We start from the raw sequence: 24,841 nt of genomic DNA, 5'->3' as shown, positions 1-24,841 counted from the left end.
TGGCGCTTGCTGCCCATATTTTCCCTTCAAAATTCAGTGATGGAATTGCTTACAAAATGTGCTTTCTATTAAAGGAAGTAAAGCAAAAGTAACTAGCTGGAAAGAGAAGACACACAGGACAAATATTTTTGAAAGGGGACAACGTCCTCTGTAACTGTCCTGCAGTAATCTCTAAGATTAATGGGAACACTATACTGAATACTTGCCATTTCAAATATTTTTCTTCAGCCTTCAGTCCTAGAAGATTTTGACTTAAAAATGATCACAAAATTAGGATTTTTTTTTTTTTTAATCACTCAGCATTTTGTGTGCAAGTAAATGATATTACACAGCTAATATACACCAGCTGTCAAGTCTTCAACCAGTCTGTAACAGTTTAGCTTGAATCGCCTAACTCCTTTTGTGCCTTTTTCCCCTTATTCTTTAATTCAACAGACAACAGATATTTTGTTCAGACAGATGTCTCTTTTCAGTTAAAGGACTTTAAGATATTAACAGTGATATATTTTTTTTTTTTTACATTTTAAGACCTGAACCTCCCAGTCCTGGACAGACCAACGGCATCACCACCCCAGAACAACTCACCGGACGCTTTCAGGTCAGTGCTGAAAAACCATAAAAGGAGCCTGATCTGTCTGTAAATCAGTTTGTCCAGAATACTTGATGTAATTTGTTAACTATACACCACCTCTGTTTTTGTTACTGCTTATTTTGGATAATGCACTGTTCTGGATTTTTTGTTACATGTTTTTCACTGTGCTCAGTATGGCAGCAGGAGGATAGTCTTCTATACTTGCTCCAGTCCTGACAGCCTGTTTGGACATTATATTTTGGGTTTTCTGCACCTTATACTTAAGTCTTCTTAACTTCAACTTACCGTCCTGCTTGGTAGATGTTGCACTAGTCAGTGTCAAAACAAGATTAAGTCAAACCTAGTCACAGCACTCCACAGCTGAATGAGTGGAGAAAAACCTTTCAGATGTTAAGTTTGAAACTGGTTTATTCATGTTTGATACCATTGGTATTTTAATTTGACATAGATATGACAGCTTTTAGTGGCAATTCCAAGCTAGGACACTGCTGAGTACAAGGGACTCATTTGAGGACATTTGGACTATTCTTGCTGTTAGGGAAGTGCTTGTGTGAGGACATTTTGACTTAAATAATCGTGAAAGTGTAGAATTCATATAGAAAACCACAGCATGTTGCAGAGAACAAGCTATTCTGGGAAATCTTGTGTGCAGTGTGTGACTGAAACTATGTTCCTGTGCTTGCAAATGGAACACAATTGTTTGACAGAAGCTGGCAAGCATAACAGACTGATCCCCTCAGACAAAAAGGGCAACCTGAGTGTGACGTATAGAGCAAAGAAGATGTACTGATTTACAAAATATTGGACAAACCAAGGCTTTTGTTCTTTGTTACACACTGGTTTTTAAAAGTGAAATGAACCCATTGTCCCCATATCAGGACATATTTTTTCAAAAAGATTTCCTGCTCAGATGGTGCATATTTTTAATACTTACTACTTCCTAATGATGCCAAATAACTAGGAGGAAATTAGTAATCCACATGAATTGAAAGCTCAGGAAATGGTGATTCCTCAAAAATAGCTGAAGTGATAAAGGTCAAGTTATGCTTTTTAGAAACCAAGGCACCAATAGCCCTGTGATGTGATGTGTTGCAGGAGGCAGTAATAGTGAGTCGGGATGAGAACCAGAACTACACAGAGTACACCATATCCAGCCCTGCATCACTGTCACCTGGACCTTATTCACCAGACCCTCCTGCCAGTCCTGATGGAAAGAGAGAGAGGCTGATGCCAACCAACAATAAGAGGTAGCTACATTTTGGCCGGACACCTAGAATGAGTTTGGAGATTAAAAAGTAATGAAATCTAACATTGCTTCATCTGTTCTACTTGAACTTGTTGGACAGAAAATAAACCTCAACCATCTTGTCCATTGCTGCTTTGTTACTGTGCCAATGAAAGCAAAGGTTTAGAGTGTCTGAATTTGTACACATAAGATCCAGCTGCTTTTAAATTACAATCGGATCAGAAATTCCTTCCGTATTGTAGTGGTACGAGAGAACGTCCTGAGACGTTTTCGGGCTTGACATGTTTCTTTTTCAGATTTACATCCATTCACTGATTAAATAGGCTTATGTCCGGACAAAAGGTTGCAACAAGTGCTCTCTTGACTCCATAGTAAATAGGTAAGGGAGTAATGGACAGAAAGTGGAGCCATGGGATTGTACTGTAGTAACAAAGGATATGCACAGGATATCACATTCCACATTTGCATTCAGTTTAACAAAGGCAGCGAGTGGAATGTTCACCGTGCTTTTTCTCTCTGGACATTTGTTGACCCTCTGGACAAGTTTGTAGGTCACAGTTCAAGCCCAATAGGTTTTCCTGTATTTACTTGAGTACATTATTAATACAATTAAAGTTTTTAGTACTGTTGCACTTGTACTTTATTTTTGTATTTTAGATATTGCCATTAAAAGCAGCAGTATTTTTTTTTTCTTTTGAGAGGTGGAAGGGGGTAATAAAATCACATTTCTTTCAGTTGTTTTGTACAAAATTAATGAAGTAAGGAAAATTCCATCAGTCCTGCTCATTTGCTTGCAAGATGGTTGCAAAACGTCCAGCAATAGTATACACCGGATAGATGTGATTACAATGTAACATATACCTGATTATCACTTCCTGCTGTCATTCTGTTATAGTGTCCAGCTGCGTTCATGGTCTCCAGAGGAGAGAAGTCACAGACTGTCCAGACCGCTGTCACAGGTTGGTTCAGGTTGTATTAATAAAAACTTCCCTTTTTTTCCTTTTGTTGCTGCTGTAACAATTGTTAGGTCTGCATTCAGAAATGATATATTAGTTTCTTGGTCAGCAACTGCCTACCCTGCTAAAGAAATGTAGCTCAGTTCCAACTATAAATTGTCTTTAATTAGAATAATTGGAGCTTAGTGAGCAATAAATTACTATCTGCTGGAGCTAGAATAAGAGAAAAGAGATGGCTCTGTTTCTGTATTTGTATTGTTATGCATTTTTCTGAATGTTATTGTTTTCGCAGTATAGAGTAGTAGTACAGTATGCAGAATGTCCTTGTGAAGACTGTTAGTTTCTGTAGCTGCATATCTGATTTCTGGTCTCTGTGAGAGGTACTTGAAGTATTTTTTAACTGGTGCTGATCCAGGATTCTTGGCCTTTCTTCTTAAATGTTATCAGAATATTTCTTGTGAAAGGTGTGTGGACTGCAGTCCTCTGAATGTGAGCCATCATACAAAAGCAGGAAACAGAAATGATTTGACATTTTTCTAGCAGGGAGGGTGTAAATTAAGAAGGTCAGTCTTTGTAAAATATCTGACCTTAAGCTGAACAGCAGCCTGAAGCTGTTTCATTCGCAGTATCTTCAAAAGAGGAAATACGCATCAAAACAATGGCCTTAACCTTTACTTGTCTGAATGGAGATTCATTAGTCTCAGTTAGCAGTAAAATATGGAAAGTGGTAAAATGTAGACATGAGGTTATCGTGAGAGTGCAGCTAAACTATGCTGTGCTTATTTACCATTCCAACAACAAAACCAAGAGGGGGGACTGAGGCGTCTGGAAAGACTTCAGTGAACTGAAGAGAGAAAATGTTGTGGGAAAGTTCGTCATAAGCTATTTCAGCTATGCTTACATGCTCAGTCTCAAGCTTGGGTCCCACTGAAGACAGAACATGTGAGATGACAGAGCAGGAAAAAACATACAAGACCTTTTGTAATGGCACAAGGAATTCCAGCCATTTTTGTAACTTTTCTGGACATTACATAAAGTTAAAAAGTATGCAAGGGTATGATCTTCAAAACATTCAGACATTCTCTCTGTGAAGTCGCCAGCTGAGAACATCCATTTTTAAGTTCTCTCCTTGGGTTTGAGATTCCTCTTGTTGTTCACACGGTAAATTGAATATAGATGGACTGTCACATACAACAGCGCGCACTCTATAAAAGCAGAAGCTTATGAAACAAGTGTTGATTCTTTTCACACTGGGTGCAAGATGAATAAGTCTAGCCATGATGTAATTGAGGTCCAAGTGGGTCATTTGAGGATGCTATGATTTGTTTTCCTAAACAGTTTTGACCACTCATTATTGACCGTAAATCAAGATGTTCTTAAGGATAATAACTAATTTGATGTGACTGAAAACCACATGGCATGCTGTCTCCTTCCAAGTTGTTTTAGCTCAGGGAGGGTGTGCAGGATGTCTGTGTGTGCCGACATGAATCAGCTCTCTGACTGGCTCACTGTTAACAGATCCAACTCAATGATATGTGATGTTGACTTGGCTAACAGACACCCCAGGCAGACAGTGGACTAGACTGGAGATGACAGAGCGGCCAAGGTGTCAAGTCTTTATTCTTGAAGTGATTTAGCTTTTCTGCCTTTGGCTCAAATAGATTTCGATTCAGGAAGCAAGGTTGTTGTACTGTCATTAGATCTAAAATTGACAATATTTAAGTAAAAACCACATGGGCTTTTCTATCTGCTCTTTGTTAAGACACTAAACTAAGTCTCCCTGAGCTCACAGTGTTTGATTTGGCATTACAAGCATCATGAATGTAAGCTAGCCCAATGGGAAACTGATCACATCCTATGTATTGCATGCTATACATTGTTTATTTGCAATTTCCTTTAAGCCCTCATATTATTCAGCTGCTGGTATTTTCTGCATAATTTCAAAACCACTCCAGAACAACCTTAAAGGCTGAAAGCCAACAATCCATAATACATGAAAAAACATCCATCTTGGCCAACAAAAAAACACTTAAGGAGATGTGTTGAGACTGATTATTTCATCAAGCTTTTGGGAGTAATCATTCCCCTGCTAGGGGTGTCCACCAGGGAAAGGGTCACATGTTTGTGGTATTTGCAAGGTCACCCCTTCTCCCATTCTCCCTACCATTTTAACAATCACCCTCTGATATTTTTGTGTTGGAATGATTTTGTACCCTCTGGGACACATTACATTCCTTCTGTCTTCCTCCACTCCAATATCAGCTTATCCTTTTTTGACTTTTCATCCATCTGCAGTGGTATTTGGTGGTTAAAGGTCAAGCTCACTGTGACATCACAAATCAAGTATTTGGCCATAACTCAAGAATCCCTAAATTAATGAAGACACTATTTCACACACGTTAAAAGATGATGAAAAATGATGACACAAGATTGGATATTTTTTATTTAAGTTGGGTTCCCTTCATCTAGTTTTGGGATTGATCATTGTTTAGAGGATATTCATGCAGAAAAAGGAAAAACTGAGTTGAGTAGTTGTTCATCCAATAGCTTTAACATAAAGTAGTTATGGGTTGTTAGAAGATGCTGTTTGATTTGGAATGCACACACTACTATGTGCTAGAGACCCAGTGTTTATCATCATGCAGCCTTGTAGAGTTGAGATTTTGGTTTTGGCTGAACCCTCCACCAGAGGATGTCTACCGTTGTTTTAAAGCAGTGACGAGTCTCCAGCTGCAGTGCAGTGATTAGTGAGTGGAGTTCTTTCAGAGCACTCAGCGGGGAAATGGCTGGAAGGAGGCCTACCATGGGCACAGTGTGCATAATGCTGCTGTGGCTGGAGCCATCGTGACAAGGGCCTCTGTCCTGACTGAGAGGTGCAGAGTGCTGATGTATCAGGTGATCAGTCTCTCTGAAAGGCTCCTAAAAGGCTTTTCCACCCCTTGTTTTGCCTCCCTGAGTGAGGAGAGTGGGATGCGCAACAGGATCCTCTATTTTCCAGAGTGTTGGATATCCTGAGAAAATGCCCTGTACAATAGTGGCTGTGATGGCAGAGGCAGTAGAAGGCTGGTGCGGCTTTTCCCTCGCGTCACAAGGCCTGTCGTTGTGTGACAGGAGTTGGAAGAGAGGGGGTTGTGGAGTGGAGTGGACACCAGGGAGCTAGCTGACATTCCCAAACTGTACTTTACACCACTCTGCACGGCGTTAAGACTACTCGAACACAGCAAAGGTCTTTGTGCTTCATCATACCATTCAGACCTCCACATAGACCACACAGAAAATGTGTTACGCACATGAGGACTGCAAATGTAGATATTGGAGCTCTTTCACACTGAATACAATTTTTCAGTGAGGGATTTTATGCTTTTCTCCTCATGTGTGTTACAGTGTTTGTGTGCAGAGATGGAACATAATCACACTATGGCTGATCAGAGTCAGTGATTTTACAAGTTGAAGTTGTAGACTGTGTTTTAAAGAAGCATTAAAATAAGACTCTCAACACTTTGGATTCATCATTTCCTCAGTTATACTGCCATGATGATGTATTATAGTTGATTGTGTTGCAGTGTTTCAAGTATTGTTGAATCACTGTCATGATCTCCATTATTAACACTGGCAACATATTGTGTGTATAGTAGCGATGTGCATCTCTACCTTCTAGGATTATATAATGCACATGTAGATATTGACCTATTGTATATTTAAGGACTGATTCATTTTAATACAAATTGATTTGGTTTTAGTGCAGTGCAGTCTGCCACAGTTTAATATAGATGTTAATTTTATATTAGAGATTAAAATAAACCATTTATTACCTTTTTAAAAATAAATGTATTTCATTCAAGATGAGGGCATCCTAGATGTAGAGAACAGGAATCATCACATAGGAAGTTGCTCATGACATGCAGACCTCATTTCCACACAATTTGCATTTGACAGTTCTTGAGTAATTTCTTTTTTTTTTTTTTTTTCTTAGATGTACAACTCTAACAAACATGTGAGATCTTGTCTGTTTTATGTCTTGTGGCTTGACTCTAGTTGCATTACATTACATGAAAGCCCACTCTCTGCTTCATGTTTTTCGAGGTAAAAAGGGCTGTAGATACTGTGATGACCTTGGTCATTGCTGAGCTGTAGCTGAGTTTTGACTAGAAACAGTCTTTAATACCTGCATCTTATCTGTGTGTTCTTTCTTGTGCTAGCGTTGCTGTCATAACTGTGCTGTTGTCAAACCATATGAGTGTTAAGATTTCTTGTACCAGCTTTGGACGTAATTACTGTTCTACATAGCTTACAAACAACTTTACTTCTCTTACAAAAATTGAATCTCTCACAAACCTTAGATTTTAGATTTGATGTACCACTGTACACTCACTGTGTTTAGCATTGTCGTGTTGTTGAAACTATGCTACAGCATTACTGTCATTACTCTCATTGAAAGTCAAAGGTTGATGTAAGACTGAGCAATGAGCAGAGTCTCCACAGCATTAGGACCAATGCTTGGAAAAACCCATTTATAACTCACCTTCATGGTACATTTGCATCAATTCAGGGTCTGTGTTTTGATGTAGTCATATCTTTAAAGTAAACATTGGTTCCTGATGGATGTTAATGGATCTTTAAAATCTTAGAGTATAGAATTTTTATCTTGAGTTCTAATGTAGTTATCTTGAGAATTTAAAGGTTTATAGTCAGTTACTGGTGCCCAGAAATGTGTATTACATTATGGTTATTTGGATCCAATTCATTAGTGTGATTTTGTACTATGCCCTGTGGTGAGTGACTTTCTTCAAGGCCTTTTATATCCACTGGTTCATCACAATGAGAATAGAGCCAATGGCATCCTACATTCCAGGAAGCGGGGCATGAGATTGTATCTGAACCGACCGGCCACCGTCATGATTCAGAGCATCTGTTTATATCATCAAGAAGTGACCACAACGGGACCTCTGTTTTATTGAACAGAGCCAAAACCAAACTGCTATTCACAAGACATGACCCATCACTGGGCCATTAGGACCAGGCTCTATGTCTGGCTTTGCCGTTGTTGCACTTTGAGGTTCCTGAGGGTTGCCTTAGTGGGCTGCCGGATCCTGTGCCTGGATAGGGTGGTTGCTTTAAAAATATCTCTCCTATTGCACGGTGGCCAGATCATGCAGGGTGACTGTCAGCGTTGGGCTCAATGCAGACCAAACATTTCCTCTGTGTACTAAATTTGGTGAAATGGCCTTGACTGTGTGGCATGTGTCACTAAGCTCTTTATCCAGAGAGCATCGAAAGTATCCATCCATACATCCACCCTACATCCCATACATCTCCACTGACCACTTTTTTTTTTTTTTATACCCCAGTCCAGCTCTCAAGCCAGCGGCTGGCTTTGTCTTGCTCTATTCTGGAGTTTGTGGTGGACTAGAGTGCAAAGTTGTGGTCATTGCTTTGGAATAGAAATAGAGACTTGGCATGCTAGAATGGAATTACGTTTATATGTTTTAAATGAAGTTCATTTCAATCACATTTTGGATTGTGAGATGTAGATGCCAGTCATGGGAAGATTGTCATTTACTTCTAGGTAAATGTACATCACCTATCGTAGTATCTCCACCAGCACCTAGAAATACATATCTGTTTCTTGATGATGATGATGATGATGATGATGGTCTGGAATGATGTACTATTTCAGGTTTGACATGAGTGGGACTGCTGTTTGGTTTGGCAGGCCAGGGCTCAGCTAAGCCAAGCCAGTGTCGGGGGAGTGGTGCTGGCAGTGGCCACGGTGCAGGGATGTTTTCTTCTTCTCTGCACAGTGAGCTCTGTGACTGGACAGTGTGAGGCTGTTTCACGTGGACTCGTATCCATTAAGCCTGGGGTCTATTGTGGCCATTACATGGGCAGCATGCCTCTCCTTATCCCCACTGATTGATCCATATGCCTGTTTTTCTTTCCCCTGGAGTGGAAAAGCAAACTAGGGGGCTTTTGATTCCCTGAGCTTTCCAAGCCCCCATGCGCCCCCATAGGGACACTCGGCCCTGTAAGTTTTATGGAGAAATGTTGGCGGGGAGAGATGGGCCTTTTTACTAGTTGGTGCTGTTTACGAAGGTGGTTGAGGGGTATGTCAACATTCCAAAAGGTGTTGTCAAGGGAACGACGTGTATAACTGCCCTTCACTGTCCTCATGCCAGAAAAAACAGACATAGCTGCCTATATTCCCTACTTTTACACAGGACATCAGCTTCACTTTTGGAGAATGGTTACTATGGCTACATTTTGTTGGTCATAAATCATAATTGTTAGCTGGTTAAATAGCATTAGCAGTTAACACTCAAAATCATTCTGCAAACACTGAGCCACCATAAATGCATGTCTTGCTGACATTTTAGATTTATGTTTTAGCCATTAAAAGAAATTCCTGTCGAAATATGAGTACTGGGCTGTACTCCATAATATTGTCCTGCATGTTGAGTTGTCGCACTGTATTACAGAGCACAAATACATATGTTTGAAACCAGAGTCATACAGGTGGTTTCATACAGTGTGTGCAATGTTTGCCACATGTGATTACTACAGTTGTGATGCTCTGACACTCATAAATCATTGAACTTTATTAGTTTTTGTGGAGGGATTTACAGATGAGCTATCAAAAGTAGCACCACATCTAGACCTCCCAGCTCCAGCTTTGACTATTTTAATCCAAACACTTTGTTGAAAATAAACTTGTTACTGTTCTATTACTGATGCGTATAAAAAGAAGGGCTGTAAATTAAAAATATCATCAAGTCCAGTGATTTTTACTCAGACCATGATTAACTCCAGATGTCTAATGATCTGGATATGCATTTCCAGTCGGAGCCATGTGGGGAATTTAATAGGGATGAAAAATGTGTTGCTTGTAGCACCCTTCGAGGATAAATAAACGCTGAGCCTCGTTTTCATTCTTCAATGTATCTCATGCTTTTGGTGGCAGTGAGAGTGAGTGCCTCCCTCAGACCACCTACTCTTATGATCACATGAGACGGCTTTGGCTTCGCTCACTTCAGAAAGTTTTAACATTGCTTCCTCTACAGTACACACACTTTCACATTCATCTGCTGAGCTTTAGAAATGATAAAAACAAAGTCAACGTTCAGTGAAACGTGAGTGCCTAATGATCTGTCTTGTAACATCTGCTTGTGAACTCTTCACATATTAATTTGTCTTCAAGTTACGGAAAGTGGGAACTGAATTCTCAGAGGCATAGAGGGAAAAAAGCAGCTTTGTCTTAACCAGTAAAGAGTGACTGATGCTCACAGTCTTCCTGTTGTCTTCATCTCTAAGCATTTCATTTGGTCTCTAATCTTGTACATATGGTTTATATCTGGAGCACTCTGATGGTGTGTGGCCTTGGAGAAGAAATTGAGAGAGAGGGAGAGGTACAAGCATTGGCACCACAAAGATCTGTCACTTTATTCCTTGTTATTGAATGCTGCACAGCCGAAAGCCCGGGCCAAGAATTCATATGTAGAAAGCATTAAAAAGGATTGAGGAGATTGAGCCTGACTTCTTGAGCTTAGTTTTTGAACTGTGTTATGATCTCGGTGCTGTTTATAAAGAGGTTTACTTCAACAATTCCCATTTTAAAAAGGCAAAATAAGCATGCCCTGTAGTTATAAAGCTAAATCCTCTTCACAGCTTTGTCCATCTATGACTGTAAAATTCATATTGTATAGAATAAAGGAAATGAGCTGCTCACATAAATGGATTTATAGTATATAGGAGCAGTGAGTGCTGGCATGAGGCCTTTAAAATGGTACCTGAAGAATTATGTTATCATCTGCAGTGCATGGTAGCCAGTGCTGTGAGATGAGTAGAGATGACAGTAGGATATTTTACAAACTGGTAGTATCGGCTTTAGATATTTACTTTGACTGAGAAGTTCAGTTTAACAGTTTTTTTTATTTCTAATGTAGTTAAAATTTTGCTGCACCAGTTTTCTCTTTTCTTTTCTTTTCTTTTCTTTTCTTTTCTTTTCTTTTCTTTTCTTTTCTTTTCTTTTCTTTTTGTCACACTAGGCAAAGATTCCATTATTGCCTCTCAGGGTTTTGTAATCCAAGCAGTTTGAGAGCAAAGAAAACTTGAGCATCTGTTTTCAGTTGGTTAAAAATTCAGCTTTTGATTCTAGATATCGGTAGGTCCTTTGTGTTTTCAGAGAGGGATGGTGTTAAATGTGTGACTACTGTAATTACCTGTTGTTGTTGTTGTTGTTGTTGTAAAGATTTGTGAAAAGTATCTGCATTGCTGTACTCCATGGACTCATCACAGAAGTAATCTCAGTCTCTGTTTTGGCTTTTATTTTCTCGATTGAGATGGAACATCAACTTGTCACCTATATTTATATTTGTCATGGACAGAGAGGAGAGAGCTGCAGAAGGACAGTGTGCATTTTAATATTGTAGATATCTGTAGCTTTTGTCTGCCAATGTTGAATGCTTTTGCGGAGGAGGGTGAGGGAAGGTGACACCGGCCGGTAAATTGGGCATCAGCTCTTTCCTGTTCCATACTGTTATTATATCAGTCTTTGTTTATTGTTTGACCTCAGTGCCATTACGTTGGGCTTCAGCTGTGGCTGAGCTGGAGTCACTCTATAACTATCGAACTGGTCTTAGTTGTTATCTGCACTTTAACAAGATGGATCATACTTTGCCGAAACCAGCTGCAATAGATAAGAGGCAGTAAAAAAGGTAAAAGAATGTTAATAACATGGATTTTGATATAAAACGATGCCCTGTGCTCAGCCGTATATTGTGTTTTATTTGTTACAGAATGTGGACACAGTAATGCACCATCATTCAGACATAATTATAGGGCAGAGTTCATCAGTGACAGTGGATAACAAGTAGGTTACCATCAGCCTCAGGTCTTTGCGTAGGACCTCCACCAATGTACACTGCTGGATAGGAAACACTGTACACAGGTCTTGATTATTACCCAGCCCAGGATGTCTGGTGCCCCCCCCCCCCCCCCCATTGTATTACAGCAGTCATGTCTGTGGTGGAGACGGTGAATTAGCAGTTATAGCACTTTCGTACAGCACTACCAAGCTCCCTAAAATAAGAGCTCTTCTAGGCATCTCTGCAGTGTGCTGCTCGCCCATGCCCTGTAATTGAAGCTGCAGGGTGGTAATGATGATGCAGAGTGGCTTGCTTGGAGCCAGACTGAAGGCTCCTCCACTGGCACTGTCCCCAGTGTCTCCCATGGGCCTTGATCTGAAACAGCTGCCCTTACTAGAAGATGCAAACAAACAGGAAATGGTGAACTGAAGTGGCATCATTGACAGAGGTTTGTTGATATATTTTCAGAGCTGCTGCAGCATGTTGGGCTGTAAATCTAGCCTTAAACATTAAACCAGTTGCACTTACTATTCATTCACTCACTTTAAACATGTCATTTAAGTTTATTTACAAAACACTTTCACAAAATAAGGTCAGCTTAAATCAAACTTTACGATAGTTCAGGCTGTCAGAGCTACATCTGTGAAATACACAGCTCCCCTATTTACTGCTCTTTATAACTATGATAACATTCATTCATTTGTCCTGCATCGCTCTGCCACACTACTGCTAATAGATTGCCTCCACCTCCCATACCTCCTGCTGTTGCAGTATTGTGTTCATGTTTGGATTGTGTGTATTTGCAGTGTCATGCTTGCTCAGATTATTCCAGAGCTGTCACTTGAGCAAAGTCTCTACAAAACTCATGTACGCCATTCTATAATAAATGTCTATAGCAAAAAGACACAATAGATACTGCTGAAAGATCCTCCACAGTCCTTGAGAAATTGCCGGCCCTTTTACATTTGCACTCGTTGAGGTCGACTTTGCCAACAAAACTGTTGTTAAAAAGAGAGCCACCACACCAGATCCAACACATTTTATGTTCACGTCTTCAGATTTAAGTTGGAGGTGTCACATTTTGCCAACTGTCACATTTTCCAGGACTGTAGGCCTGTCTCGGGTCAAAAGAGGATCCAGCCCAGGGATGACTGTGGAATACATAATGGTTGAATGGAATGAAATAAACACCAGTCTACCGCATAACCTTCCACAGTTAATCCACCATCTTTGCTGCTAATGTCTGCAGACATGTCTGCTACAGAGAGAATTTAGATTAGAACGTAAGAAGTAATTTAGGAGCTTATATTTGAATGTTAGCATGTTATTGTACATGCAACTCTCATACCAGTGACATGGCTTTAACGATCCTGGCTGTGCTATGGGCTCCTGATTACAGTTCAGTTCAGCTTTAATCAGAGCTTCCTCCTCTAACCAGCCACAGGAACCAGGAAGAATTGGCTGATGATTTTCTCCAGTAGACCACTGGAGAAATTCCCGTCTATAAAGCTTGCTCCTCTCCAAGACAAAATAATAGGCTTCCCTCAGCTCAGTTGTGCCCCTCCCTTAGTTTGTTGATGTATGAAGCATAGGGTCTCTGTTGGCACTGTCAGGACACATGGATTGTAGCTTGAAGATTTACCATGTGAAAGAGCATACAATAAAATAATGATGACAACGATGATTACAACAGTGATGATTAGGTCAGCCTGAGGGAAATATGACTGCTATAAAAGGCAAGAATCAGAGAGTTTACACTAATGATATGAACGATTATGATAATTGGAGAGCTGCTCTGTTGGTCCAGACAAAGGTTTTTTTAACCCTACAAGGTCACTGACTCCTTGTCACAGCGGAGTGCTTGTTTTTCCTCTCTCCCACTTCCTTTTGTTTTTCTTTACTTCATTGCATTCCTCTTGAGTCTCATAGATCAGAGTTGTGATTTTATCTGTAAAATGTGCTCGTGGAGAGTATGAAGGATTCACATTCAGTAGCCAGACACTTATATAACATAGGCTTGTTTTGCATTATGGTGGTTTTATAGACATGTACTGTGTGGCTTCACTCTCTCTTTAAGCATGTATGTCCATCAGGTACATGCCTTTGAGATTGATTCACAGCAGGAGAGGACATGGATGTCTACTACTTGTTCTCTGATGATATGGAATATATGATCTTATGAGCCTTCTGTTATTATTCTGGGTTTATCCTGGGAAAAATCACAGGGATACGTTGCAATGATCATTTCTGGTAAAGGCTTCTTGGCACGCACCACTAATCTGCCCACTCACTAAGGAAAAAGAAGAGGAAAATTGGACTCAATTGAGAACAGAGACATTGTTCAAAGAGTTGCTGAATTGGAAGCGGGTGCTGGCACTGGACGCACAAATCTTTGACTCCATCAGTGCCACTGTGTCAGCATCGAGCTCCAGCATCAGCTCCAGCTAGAATCTCAAGACAAGTACCGGTTCAAAGAGCTGGGTGGAGACACTTCTTCCTTGGACGGAGGTTATGTAACATCGATGCCAGCTGGTGACAGTTGAAGGAGAAAAACGGAGGGAACATCGTTAGGAAGGCCGTAGTCTTGAGTTGTATGTGGGCTGTTGGAGTCGTAGTCTAAATTTCCTGGATGGTGCACAGGCCTGAAATAAAGTAATTGGTTTGTTTCCCCAGCAAACTGGAAGTTTGTTTGAGGTTTGTTCCTTTTTTTCGTCCAAGTGCAGTGGGTTTATTTTATGTGATTAGTAAATAGTTGGTGTTACAGGTAGACACGGTTAGATGCCAGACGGTGCAATTTGTTTGTGGAGATTCCTGACAGTAAAAATGTCTGGCTTGAGTTATGTGCGTTTCAGACTTTGACCAGGTGTGCAGACTGTGAACATTTGCTTAAGGTCAGCTTCTTTAGAGGCTCACTTGCACTTTTGTATGACATCATTAAATATAACTAAGATCAACCTTTGTAATGTTGACAGTTGAGTCAGTAAGAACAGCACCAATAATAAATGTCACTGACACATTTGGAGTGTTATGAGTGTTTGTGTAGAATAGATATTTGGCGCCCTCATCTGTCAGTTTTCAGTTACACTCACTTTGCTGGAATTGAGATGCCAAGCTCACAGAAACTTAACGCTTAGCACTTAGTTTTGTTGAATGATGTTTTTGAAAGTCTGTGTCACACAACAAGAGACACTGTTTTCTAAGTACCATGAATAAATGTAAGATTTGCACTGCATCTGGAACCTGTTGAGGGTCATGCTGGCTCTGCCGTTCCCATCAAATAAACACCAGGGTCTGTGCCAAACATCTGTTGTCACACAATCTATCATCTGTCAGCTGAGGGGATAAGCACAGTGCTGGTATAAATGGTAATCAAGATAAAAAAAATTTTTTTTTTTAAATGTTGATGGAGGTTGCTCTGTCAGGAGTTGTCAACAGAGGCAACCATCAGGAGAGGAATGTTGGGTGTGACTCAGGTAGTAAAGAACATAAATAAAGCGATTTAAAAAAAAAAAAAAAAAAAAATCAAAGTCATACAAAGTGTATCGTGTTTTTTTCTCTGTACTGCAGGTAGAGCTGTATAGGCTCAAGTCAAAAATGACAAAGATGATGAAGCAGAAAGGCCTAACTCGGGAGTTCTGCACAGTTCATCTGGAACTCATTTAAGACACTGATAAATCTCTCCTGTTTTGATCTCGAATGACTATATCCTACATAATGACGTGTCAGCCTTGTTTTATTCCACCTTGTCATAAAGTACAGTCTCCTCAGATTTAGAGCTTCCTGAAAGGATGCTACATTCATTCAGCATTGATCCGCTGCTGGGGGAGCAGTGATCCAGAAATACTGGCCGTGAATTCCTGCTTCTGTACTGAACATAGTGTGACTCTTTTACAGTAACATTGCATCATGGTCTGAGAACTTGTACACTGTTTCAATAGATTCTTCAAGGCCGGAGTGTAAAGTTGGTTTCAGCTGCTGCAGGACATTTATCTTTCATGCTCGCTCAGTCTCTCATCTTTTTACTGTTGGTTCTCCTTTTTCCTCAGGAATTCTCTCCTTCAGATTACAGAAGTAACTCTGTGTCGAGCAGAACCCCCACCCCACCAGGACGCTACTCTCCACACAGCCCCATTGATCCAGATGTACCTATGTCCCCTCGTCGCAGGTAAAGACGGCTAACATCACCTCCATCAGTATTGTATTAAAGCATTTCAAATTTGTTGTACCTCCTTTAATATTTTTTGCTACATGTTATAGTCCAAGGATATTAATGTAACCCTAAACAGTGATTGAATAAACTGCCATTATTCAGATTATTTGCACAGTTTGCATTAACTGTACTTCATAATATAGCTGAATCAGCAGCTCTGGCACTAACTCAACACATATATGGTGTGACAGTTTTGGTTGAATTAAGTTTTATTAATGGTTATGTTTTACAGTGGGCGTTACTGCAAAATAAACTCAACAGAGTGATGCAGGACCACAACGCACAGCATAGGGGCTTTGGATCGCACTGAAGGAGTTTGTTTTGGAATTACTATCTCACTGTACATTAACCTACTTATTATTCAGCTTCTTACTATGAATTCACAAATTTAACCACAGATTGTTTCGTTATTGTTGTTATTAAGTTGTGAGCCATGTGTTGTTGTTTTTTTTCATAGCACAGCAGTGATCTGCAATATAGAATTATGTATATTACTGTTTGGACAGAAGTTACTAAGGAAATTAATCTTAATTTATATAGCACTTTTAAAAGACATGGTGATGAAGTGCTGCACACAAAAATGGGAGAGGTGAGCAAAAGTGCATAAATAAACATCCTAGCAAAAAATTCAACATACAGACTGTTGCACAACAAAGATCACAACCCCTAAGCATGTAGCATACAGTGCACACCAATGGACATATACATGTACCTCCTATAACTCATACATATACACACTGCACATTGTTGGACTATAAAAAAGCTTCATAATAAAGATAAATATTTAAAAGCTGCTTAAAATGTTTATTGGTGAATATAAAGTTAGTGTATTAATACTATGTATTCATACATTACCTGGACTTAGCTGAGCATCCCATCTAAATACAATTCATAGTCTGAATTGTATTATTTTGTCCTTTAAAAAAAAAATAGGACAGGCATTTAAAGGTCCAGATGTATTGGTAAATCTGTCTAATCAGTCCATTCCTGTATAATACTGAGTCAGCTTATGAATGCTATTGCACAGCTGACTTTTGGTACTTACAGCTGTTTGCAGCTGTGTTCTGTGCAAACTTTGCAAATGACTTTGAGCCTTTGGGAAATTCTATTTTGTGTCCCCCACCTGCAGCTCTATCCCCTCTGATGAGGTGATGGAGCTGTAATGTGACACATTTCACATGTGCAACTGCAACTAATGCCTTCTGGATACTTTTTGTGTTCAATTAGACCCACCAATGTTTTTTTGTTGTTTTTTTTTTACCACAGCAGGAATTAAATTTTTCTTTTACTCGCTCATACAATCCTTTGTGTCCACTCGCTCTGCTGGAGAGCCTGGTGCCTGTGTTTTCACAGTGCAGGATGGTTGACTTTGGCCCCAGTTCCCCCCTGTGCAGCCGCACCAAGTGATATGACGTGTCAGCAACTGTAGTCATATCCAAACACCACATATTCCCTAAAAAGTCTGATTTTACTTCTCCCCCTAATTGGCCCCCAGTCCGGAGCCCCCAGCCTGCACTCCAAGCCTCTCCCTGCTCCTCTCCAGCCAATCGCAGACCCAGTGACACCCATTTACCCACCCCTTTATGTCGCGTGGCCAATGAGTTTCAGCCCAGGGGCACACCTTTCAGTCAGGCTATTGTTTTTCTGTCTCGTCTGGTGTAGATAGAGGTGTGTGTTCTCCATCTGTGTGTGCGCCAATATTTTTTCTGAGTTATACTGAGTTGCTGTCGGAGCATTAGACATACAGGCACTGGAAAGAACGGTCTATTCCTCTTTCTTTCTGAGGTGAGTGTTGTCAGTTTAAGTTTAAGTTCTTTTTAATTCTTTTGTCAGAATACACTAGCTGTGGTTTACATTCATGCTGCAAGGAAACTGTTTCGAGAAATGTGGTTGGAATTTAGCCTTGTGATCTTAGAAATGTTTTGACTACTCGCATTTTGAGTCTCTGCTATGACTAGATCATTGTTCCCAGTCTGTGCATGGAAACCACTAAGATGTTTGTCTCTGATGTAGACATTATATAGATGTGAGAACATTTACAAGCATAATTCCCAGATGACAAGCCCCTACCAAGTTCACTCATACTTCATCAAATATAATCACTTCCACTTCAGTGTATAGGAGTGTTTGTTCAGATGAATGCCGTTCTCTCTGACCCTCACTCTTATTTGTTTTCCTCCCATTTGACCTAGACTTTCCATTTGTTTTGAGATTGCATGTCAGGAGGGATGGTGAGCGAAGCGAAAAGGGAAATGGATTGCTGAGGGTGGAGGGTGTGCTATAGAGGTCTGTTTTCAATTTGAATCATGTTCGGTGATACAGAAGAAAGGGTCTGAACATTTCCTTGGTTGCATATTTGTTGTCTTGTCTGTTTGCTGTCTCCTGTTTCATCCATGTTCAATTAGCGGCAATCAAGTGTCTAGTGCTGAAATGTAGACGGAAACAACACATATTAAACACATTAAGACACAAAGGACTTCATGCGAATTTGCCAGACGTACATGATTATGTATAAAATGGGCCAGAATCCCAACACTTCTAAAAAAAAAAAAAAAAAAAAGCCTAAAATTGGTGTTTAAGCTTAAACTTCAGGAATGCAATGCAAATGTAAAAAAAATCCCTGTCTGAATACTTGCTGGCCTATTGTAATTTTGTACATCGTGTCCATGTATACATTACTGTAGAGCAAAACAGATCCATTTTTTCTTCCATCTTTCTGTCTTCTGTCAGCATTAAGAGTGCCTCTACATTCAGTGCCGTAACAGGCAGTTTGTAATGATGGTTTAGGGCATTGTGTCTGAACTGATTCTTCACACCACAGGTGTAAGTTGAGCAGTAAATATTAGTGCAGATCTGTTGTATGTGACAACAGGAGGGACAGACAGTCCTCTTAAGTTGACAGATTCTGTAACACATTTAGCCACAGGTGAAAGGTAGGCTATAAAACCACACCTGATCCAAGTACTGTGCCGGCCCAACCAGTTTCTACTGACAGCAAACACTCAGCAGCTCCCTCCAGATAAATCCTGTGTTGGGTCTCTCTGGTTTACTGATAAATACAGCTGTCTGTCCAGAATGTAAGGAACATGTTCCTATACTAGTGTCAGGGAGCAACTGGTGTTCAGCCACACATTAAGTTTAGCAGAAACAGTAAAAAGTAACTGCTTTTCCACCGCATGAGGGGTAAAGAATGTTTCTCGTAAATGAGCCACGCTGTACTTGCTAATTTCTAAATTTGCTAACAGTATGTGCCACAAGCTGAAGTCTTCCTTTGTAGTCTTCCCACTTCTGTGCAGTGATGGGCTGGAAAAGGGCATAGCATGCAAAGTTATAGGACTTTGGCTGGAGTATGGTTAAGACTTTACCGCTGGTGTTTTGCATTTGAAAGGATTTCTTATATAGTCTACAGTTTCCACTTTGTGCCAAGTCATCATATGAACTTTTGCATATTATAATCTTGGATTTTTTTTCCTTAAGGCAGTTTCTAAATCAGAGCAGTGCCTCTTGTAATTGGATAGGTGCGTGATCCTGTTGAGCGTATGCACAACTTACACTGTTTGGCCTTCTTCCTGTGGTGTGCAATCAACAGACTTTATACTTGGAGGTCAAAGTCTGAAAGGCAGCAGCTGCTCCGTACTTCATTTCCTCTGGATTCACTTAACCCAGATTCACTTTTTCATACATGCAGGTTTTACGGAGCACATCTCCCAGAGCAATGTAAGCGTTAGATGATTTGTGACCTGGTGACATTGACCTTTATGTGTTTCTCTGCAGCAGTTTGAACTCCGACTTTGCCATGCGCAAGTTTGACAAGGACTCAGAAGTGTACAAGATGATCCAGGAGAATAAGGAGTTCCGCACAGCACCTCGACAATCCACCACGTTTAAAATGCTGCAAGAGGTCCTGGAGGCTGATGAGAAAGGTTGGAAGCATTTACAATTGTCAATAAAAAATGTTATATTCATCATGCAATACTAGGCTCCATAGTAGCAATAAAAGATTCAAATATTTTGTGTGAATATCTGTCATCTTTATTATTAGTGTTTAGTGTAAAATGTGTTAATTGAATACATTTACACTGCAGAGAACAATGTAGCTATTATGTCAAATGCACTATAATTTATGTCACATCCTGCTGTTAACTGCTGCATCCCCATCTTGAAATCATCCGTGTCAAAAGTGCATCATGCTAGCAGATATTCCATATGGCCATCACCTGTGCTGAGGGAAAAGCTCCCCTGTCTGTAGTTCACACTCCGAAAGCATATCATGGAATGCATCTGTCCTCTTTTTCCCCTTTTTACTTTGATAAATGTGACGACAAATGAATCCAGATAGCATAACATTCTTTCATGATGTGTTGACCAATGTGTGGAAACCATCACATGAAACGTGTCCCAAGGGTGATGAGCTTGTGATGACTAGTGGGAATCGTAAACAAGCTCCACACGAGCAGGGCAGTACTGACAGAAGACAGTGTCGTAAAGTGTTGATGTGATGAACAAAGAGACACAGACCTGTCAGAACATCCCTATGAGCAGCTCTGTTTGTGTGTTTGACTCCAGAGGCGGCCTTGCGGTTCCCAGGAAAGCTTTCTCCCAACACCCCCAAAGTGCACCCACCAGTGGCCGGCGTCAGCAAATTCCACACCTGTGAGAAGTGTGGCACCAGCATTGTGTAAGAATGTCTTTACATGATTGTGATCTGTGGCGGTAATGTACGGGTTTTCACACTTGTGTTAACACATGTCAGCTTCACACAAATCCTCCTCACATGATACACTGCAAAAATCTAAAGCTTGCCAAGTACATTTTTCTCATTTCTTGTCAAAATATCTCATCGCCCTTGAAATAAGACATAATCACCTAAAGAGTAACTTTTCAGTGAGATATAAGACCTTATTTTTAGACAATAGATCTTGAAAATCTTATTTCAAGAAATCTCACCAAGATCATTTTCCCTTGTTCCATTGGCAGATTTTTTTTTTTTTTTTTTTTTTTTGCTTAATTCAAGATTTTTTTGCTTAATTCAAGCAAAAAATCTGCTAATGGAACAAGTGAAAATTATCTCAGTGAAAAGTTACTCTTTAGGTGATTATGTCTTATTTTAAGTTTGATGATATATTTTGACTAGAAATGAGAAAAATGCACTTGGTAAGATTTTGATTTTTTTCCAGTGTATGCTTTACAGACTCCAAAAAACCTATTTTATTACAGCTTTCATGAATGGATCTACAACAAACTGCAAACTACAAACAACTGAAAACATCTGCTTTTAAAAAAATTGATCTCATTTCACATTTGTCAGGTTACTGTAGGTACAACTGATGAGTTTGGTAAATTACAGCAACTATGCTACTATGTATTCTTCAGTCCTTTTTCTCTCCCTGTACATATATGATAGTAACGGTGGAAAAATGTCAGTATAGGAAGCTCATCAATAATTTGTCTGCACATGCACTCCTGATCAAAATTTGAAGACCAGTTGAAAAATTGCAAGAATTCACATTTTGCACTGTTGGATCTTAAAAAGGTTCTAAGTAGAGTTTCAAAATGCAAGAAGAAATGGGAGTAAGCAATTTGTTGAAAACAACAATTAAACTGAAATATTTGGTTCATCAGCTGATTAAAAATGTAAAAACTTTTGATCAGGTGTGTATGTATTATAGCATTTTTATGTAGAGACAATAATAAGGCTGCAATCAAAGAAACTAAATAAACTGTCTTCCCTCAGTTGTGAAGTAAAATCTGTTAAAATGCCATTTTCCCCCTGCAGTGATCTACATGTTGTTAGATTTGGAACTGAAAGATAATGGTTTTGAGCAGATGGTCCATCTTTCCTGTGTTGTTCATAATTTTGCTAATGGTGCACACAAAGAATTTTGGATGAAGTTGTGTTTAAATGCATCTTGTATCAAAGCAACTCACAAATATACAGTTTGTTTTAACAAAACTCTTATGTAAGATAATGAGACTTGACGCATGTAAAAACTATCTTTTCAAAATATTCACATTAGAATGACTTTCCAAAGGCAAAGCTTTGTTTCTATACCAAAATTTCAGATTTTGTGATAAAAATGTTTCTTTGTTGACCTGAGTACTGTAGTTTAACTAACAATGGTTTGTCTCTTTGGTCACTGTCAAGCTGATTTGAATTGGAAATGAAGGGAATCATTTCACGCTGCTGGCAGATGGATCAGAGTGTTTTACTACTGCCTAACTTGGCTGTTGTCTCCACAGCACACAGGCCGTGCGAATCACAGACGACCGCTTCCGCCACCCGGAGTGCTACACCTGCACAGATTGTGGTTTGAACCTCAGGATGAGAGGTCACTTTTGGGTCGACGATGTGATGTACTGTGAGAAGCACGCCAACCAGAGGTACCAGGGCCCCGGTAGTTCCCCACGATCCACCGTGTCCCCTCGCCAATGAGTCTGCCGTTCCTCACCTGCCTCACTCTGGACATAGAGCGCTGCTTGCCTGCCTGAAGGTCCAACTCATCCAACTCAAATGATAGACCTTGGGATGAACATGGAGGTGGACTGTGGTCAATGATATGCCAGTGGATTTTGTTTTCTGATCACAGTTAACCATACTTTGCAATATTATGTTTCATTTTCTTGCCTTTTTTATAACTGTATAATAACTGGGGCTTGTTTTTTTCATATGGCCCCGACTCCACAACTCTTTAGGTATTATTAGCTCTAATAATGCACAGCTGCCATAGATGGAAATCACATCCAACGGTCCTAAGGTCAAACTAACAGAACACCAATGTTTGTGTGGTAGACTCAACAGGACTGGTCCCAAACTACAAAATCCCAGTGAAATAGTGAAATATGGCTGTTTGGATATTCTGCAAATGAAAAGGGACCAAATGTCACCTATACTCCATGCCAGTTAAAAAGTACTGTACACAGACTGTGCTGTGTGTGAACATGTGTGGGGTTTGTGGGTGTGTATGGGTGCATGCTTTCACATGCAGGAGTGCGATAGCTTCTGCATGCCTTCCTGGCATCTGTGTGTATGTATGTGTGAGCGTGAGAATGAGGGATGAAAGAAAGGGGGGTTCAAGTTGTTGCAGACACCAAGGAGATTGTGAACTTTGTGCTAGAATAAGGCCAAAAGCTCCACAGTTTTTCTGTTTTTTTTTTCTTTTGTAAGCAGAATATATTAATAGAAATAATGAAAAAAAATTGCTGACTTTTTTTTGCTATTTTGTTGCTTATGAGGGACTATAGAACTGTTCACTAAACAAATATTTTTGATGTTTTTGTGATTGAACAATATTCTATAATATAGGCCATTTTAATGCATAATGTATGCACAGGACATTTAGTGTGAAAAGATTTGATACTATAGTACACTTGTCCAGTTTGCAGCAGTACTCAGAGATACACTATAATAATGTTCGCATTTCATGTGGCACTTAATAAATCACACAATGTAAAACTTTTTTATCGACTGTGTTTTGACTCAACTCCTGCATCAGTGTGAACTGGATAATGCAAAAACTGTCTGTAGTACGCTTTAAAAACACTCCTGCACCAACAGTTTAATTTAACACATTTCATTAATCTTTCCAAATGAGTGATTTCTTTGAACAAATGTGACTTTTCTCAGCATGAAGACACAAGTTGTGCTAATTTTATTTACTTGTACGTGGTAAGTGAACAGATGTAATGGATGAATTCATGGTGGCTTCATTTCATGCATGTGCATCACCCTCAGGGTTTTGGTTTATGTGTTTGTTTACTGATGAGACTTTCTGGGACACTGAAATGGAGCTGATCCATCATAAATGCCTTTAGGATCACCTGTGTTATACCTGTGGAGTCAAGCTGAAATGTCTGCTGAAAAGCCATTTTGGTGTCACCGGTAATCTCTGTGGTTCTGCTGCCACAGAAACCTGAATAGTGTAAGAAATCCTAACGACAAACTAGTGATGAGGTAATCAGAGACAGCCCTATGTTCCCCAGTCCAACATACATGATAGGAATGTAGTTCCATATGCAGGGACAAAGGCCTACAAACCAGAATTACAGGCAGTGACATTTCACTAGTTTCACCTAACCCTACATAGATACTGGGGAACAGATACGCTCCCCAAAATACAGGTGAGATGTGCGTAAAAAAGAAAACAGACCCATGCATGAAAAGAATTTAGAGTGGCCTTGATTCCCATGACAAAACAAAACACCCAAACAATATAAAACCGTCTTGTCATATCCTTCTGAGACCCAGGAAAGGAAAAGTTCTGGCTTTTTTTTTTTTTTTTTCGTAATTGTCTTGATTGGAAACAACATGATGCAACAGTTTTTTCAGTTAGATTTTTAATTTTTTTATGCAATGTCCTTTGCAGTGGACAGCATTCTTTTTTTTTTTTTTTTTTTTTTTTTTTATAAATAAAGCTGTAAAACTCTTGTCCCCTACAGAGGACAAAAATGCATTGCTGTGTCTCGGGAGGATATGCTGATTAAAACCAGCAGAACACTATGATTAGTGCAGAAACCTAATCTTATCTGCTTCAAATAGTTCAGGGAAGTTCATTTAAGTGCAAAACAAAGTCCCACTGAATACTTGACATGATGGTCTGTGCAAAGTGGGAACATTTTTAATACATATTCCCTGCATTTTCTAGTTGAGAATGTTGTTTTAATGTGGTGATTATAACCTCAGTGAAATGAAAAACCTAATCGGGCATAAGATAAGACTGAAATGTTAACAGACTGGTCAAACAAACTGGTCTCTTTAATTGACAGACATTTGAACAGAAAGCCAACCATAAGTGGTCCCAGTCACTATTCAGATGTCATATTTATTTCATAAATGTCAACATGCTCCTCAGGGTGTTTACTCCAAATTGTAATCCCTTAACAGCGACAGCGTTCATTAAAAAATGGGATTGGCCACATCCATGTGCTAAGAAGACAGGTTTGACCAGTATAGGTGTTCCACACATCTGCAGAACACTG

The 24,841-nt window shown here is 39.7% G+C and overlaps 1 protein-coding gene across 2 annotated transcripts in view; it reads left to right on the top strand.

Moving 5' to 3' along the window:
• The window catches only part of pdlim2 (PDZ and LIM domain 2 (mystique)), a 36,168-nt gene extending 12,846 nt beyond the window's left edge, over positions 1–23,322 (top strand). The window contains exons 4-10 of one of the 2 annotated variants that reach the window (XM_030144193.1): positions 529–598; positions 1,688–1,839; positions 2,734–2,797; positions 15,702–15,820; positions 19,643–19,788; positions 20,432–20,543; positions 22,106–23,322. In XM_030144193.1, coding sequence (XP_030000053.1) covers positions 529–598; positions 1,688–1,839; positions 2,734–2,797; positions 15,702–15,820; positions 19,643–19,788; positions 20,432–20,543; positions 22,106–22,298 — 856 coding nt within the window. In that variant the 3' untranslated portion in view covers positions 22,299–23,322. Of the gene's footprint in view, positions 1–528; positions 599–1,687; positions 1,840–2,733; positions 2,798–15,701; positions 15,821–19,639; positions 19,789–20,431; positions 20,544–22,105 lie in introns of both variants that reach the window. The other variant, XM_030144192.1, reaches the window with a different exon arrangement.
• Positions 23,323–24,841: the final 1,519 nt, after the last annotated feature.

This window comes from Sphaeramia orbicularis, chromosome 9 (genome assembly GCF_902148855.1).
Source record: "Sphaeramia orbicularis chromosome 9, fSphaOr1.1, whole genome shotgun sequence".
In the NCBI taxonomy this organism is placed as follows: domain Eukaryota; kingdom Metazoa; phylum Chordata; class Actinopteri; order Kurtiformes; family Apogonidae; genus Sphaeramia; species Sphaeramia orbicularis.
Note: the sequence above shows the minus strand (reverse complement) of the source record. Positions and strands in the feature narration are given on the sequence as shown.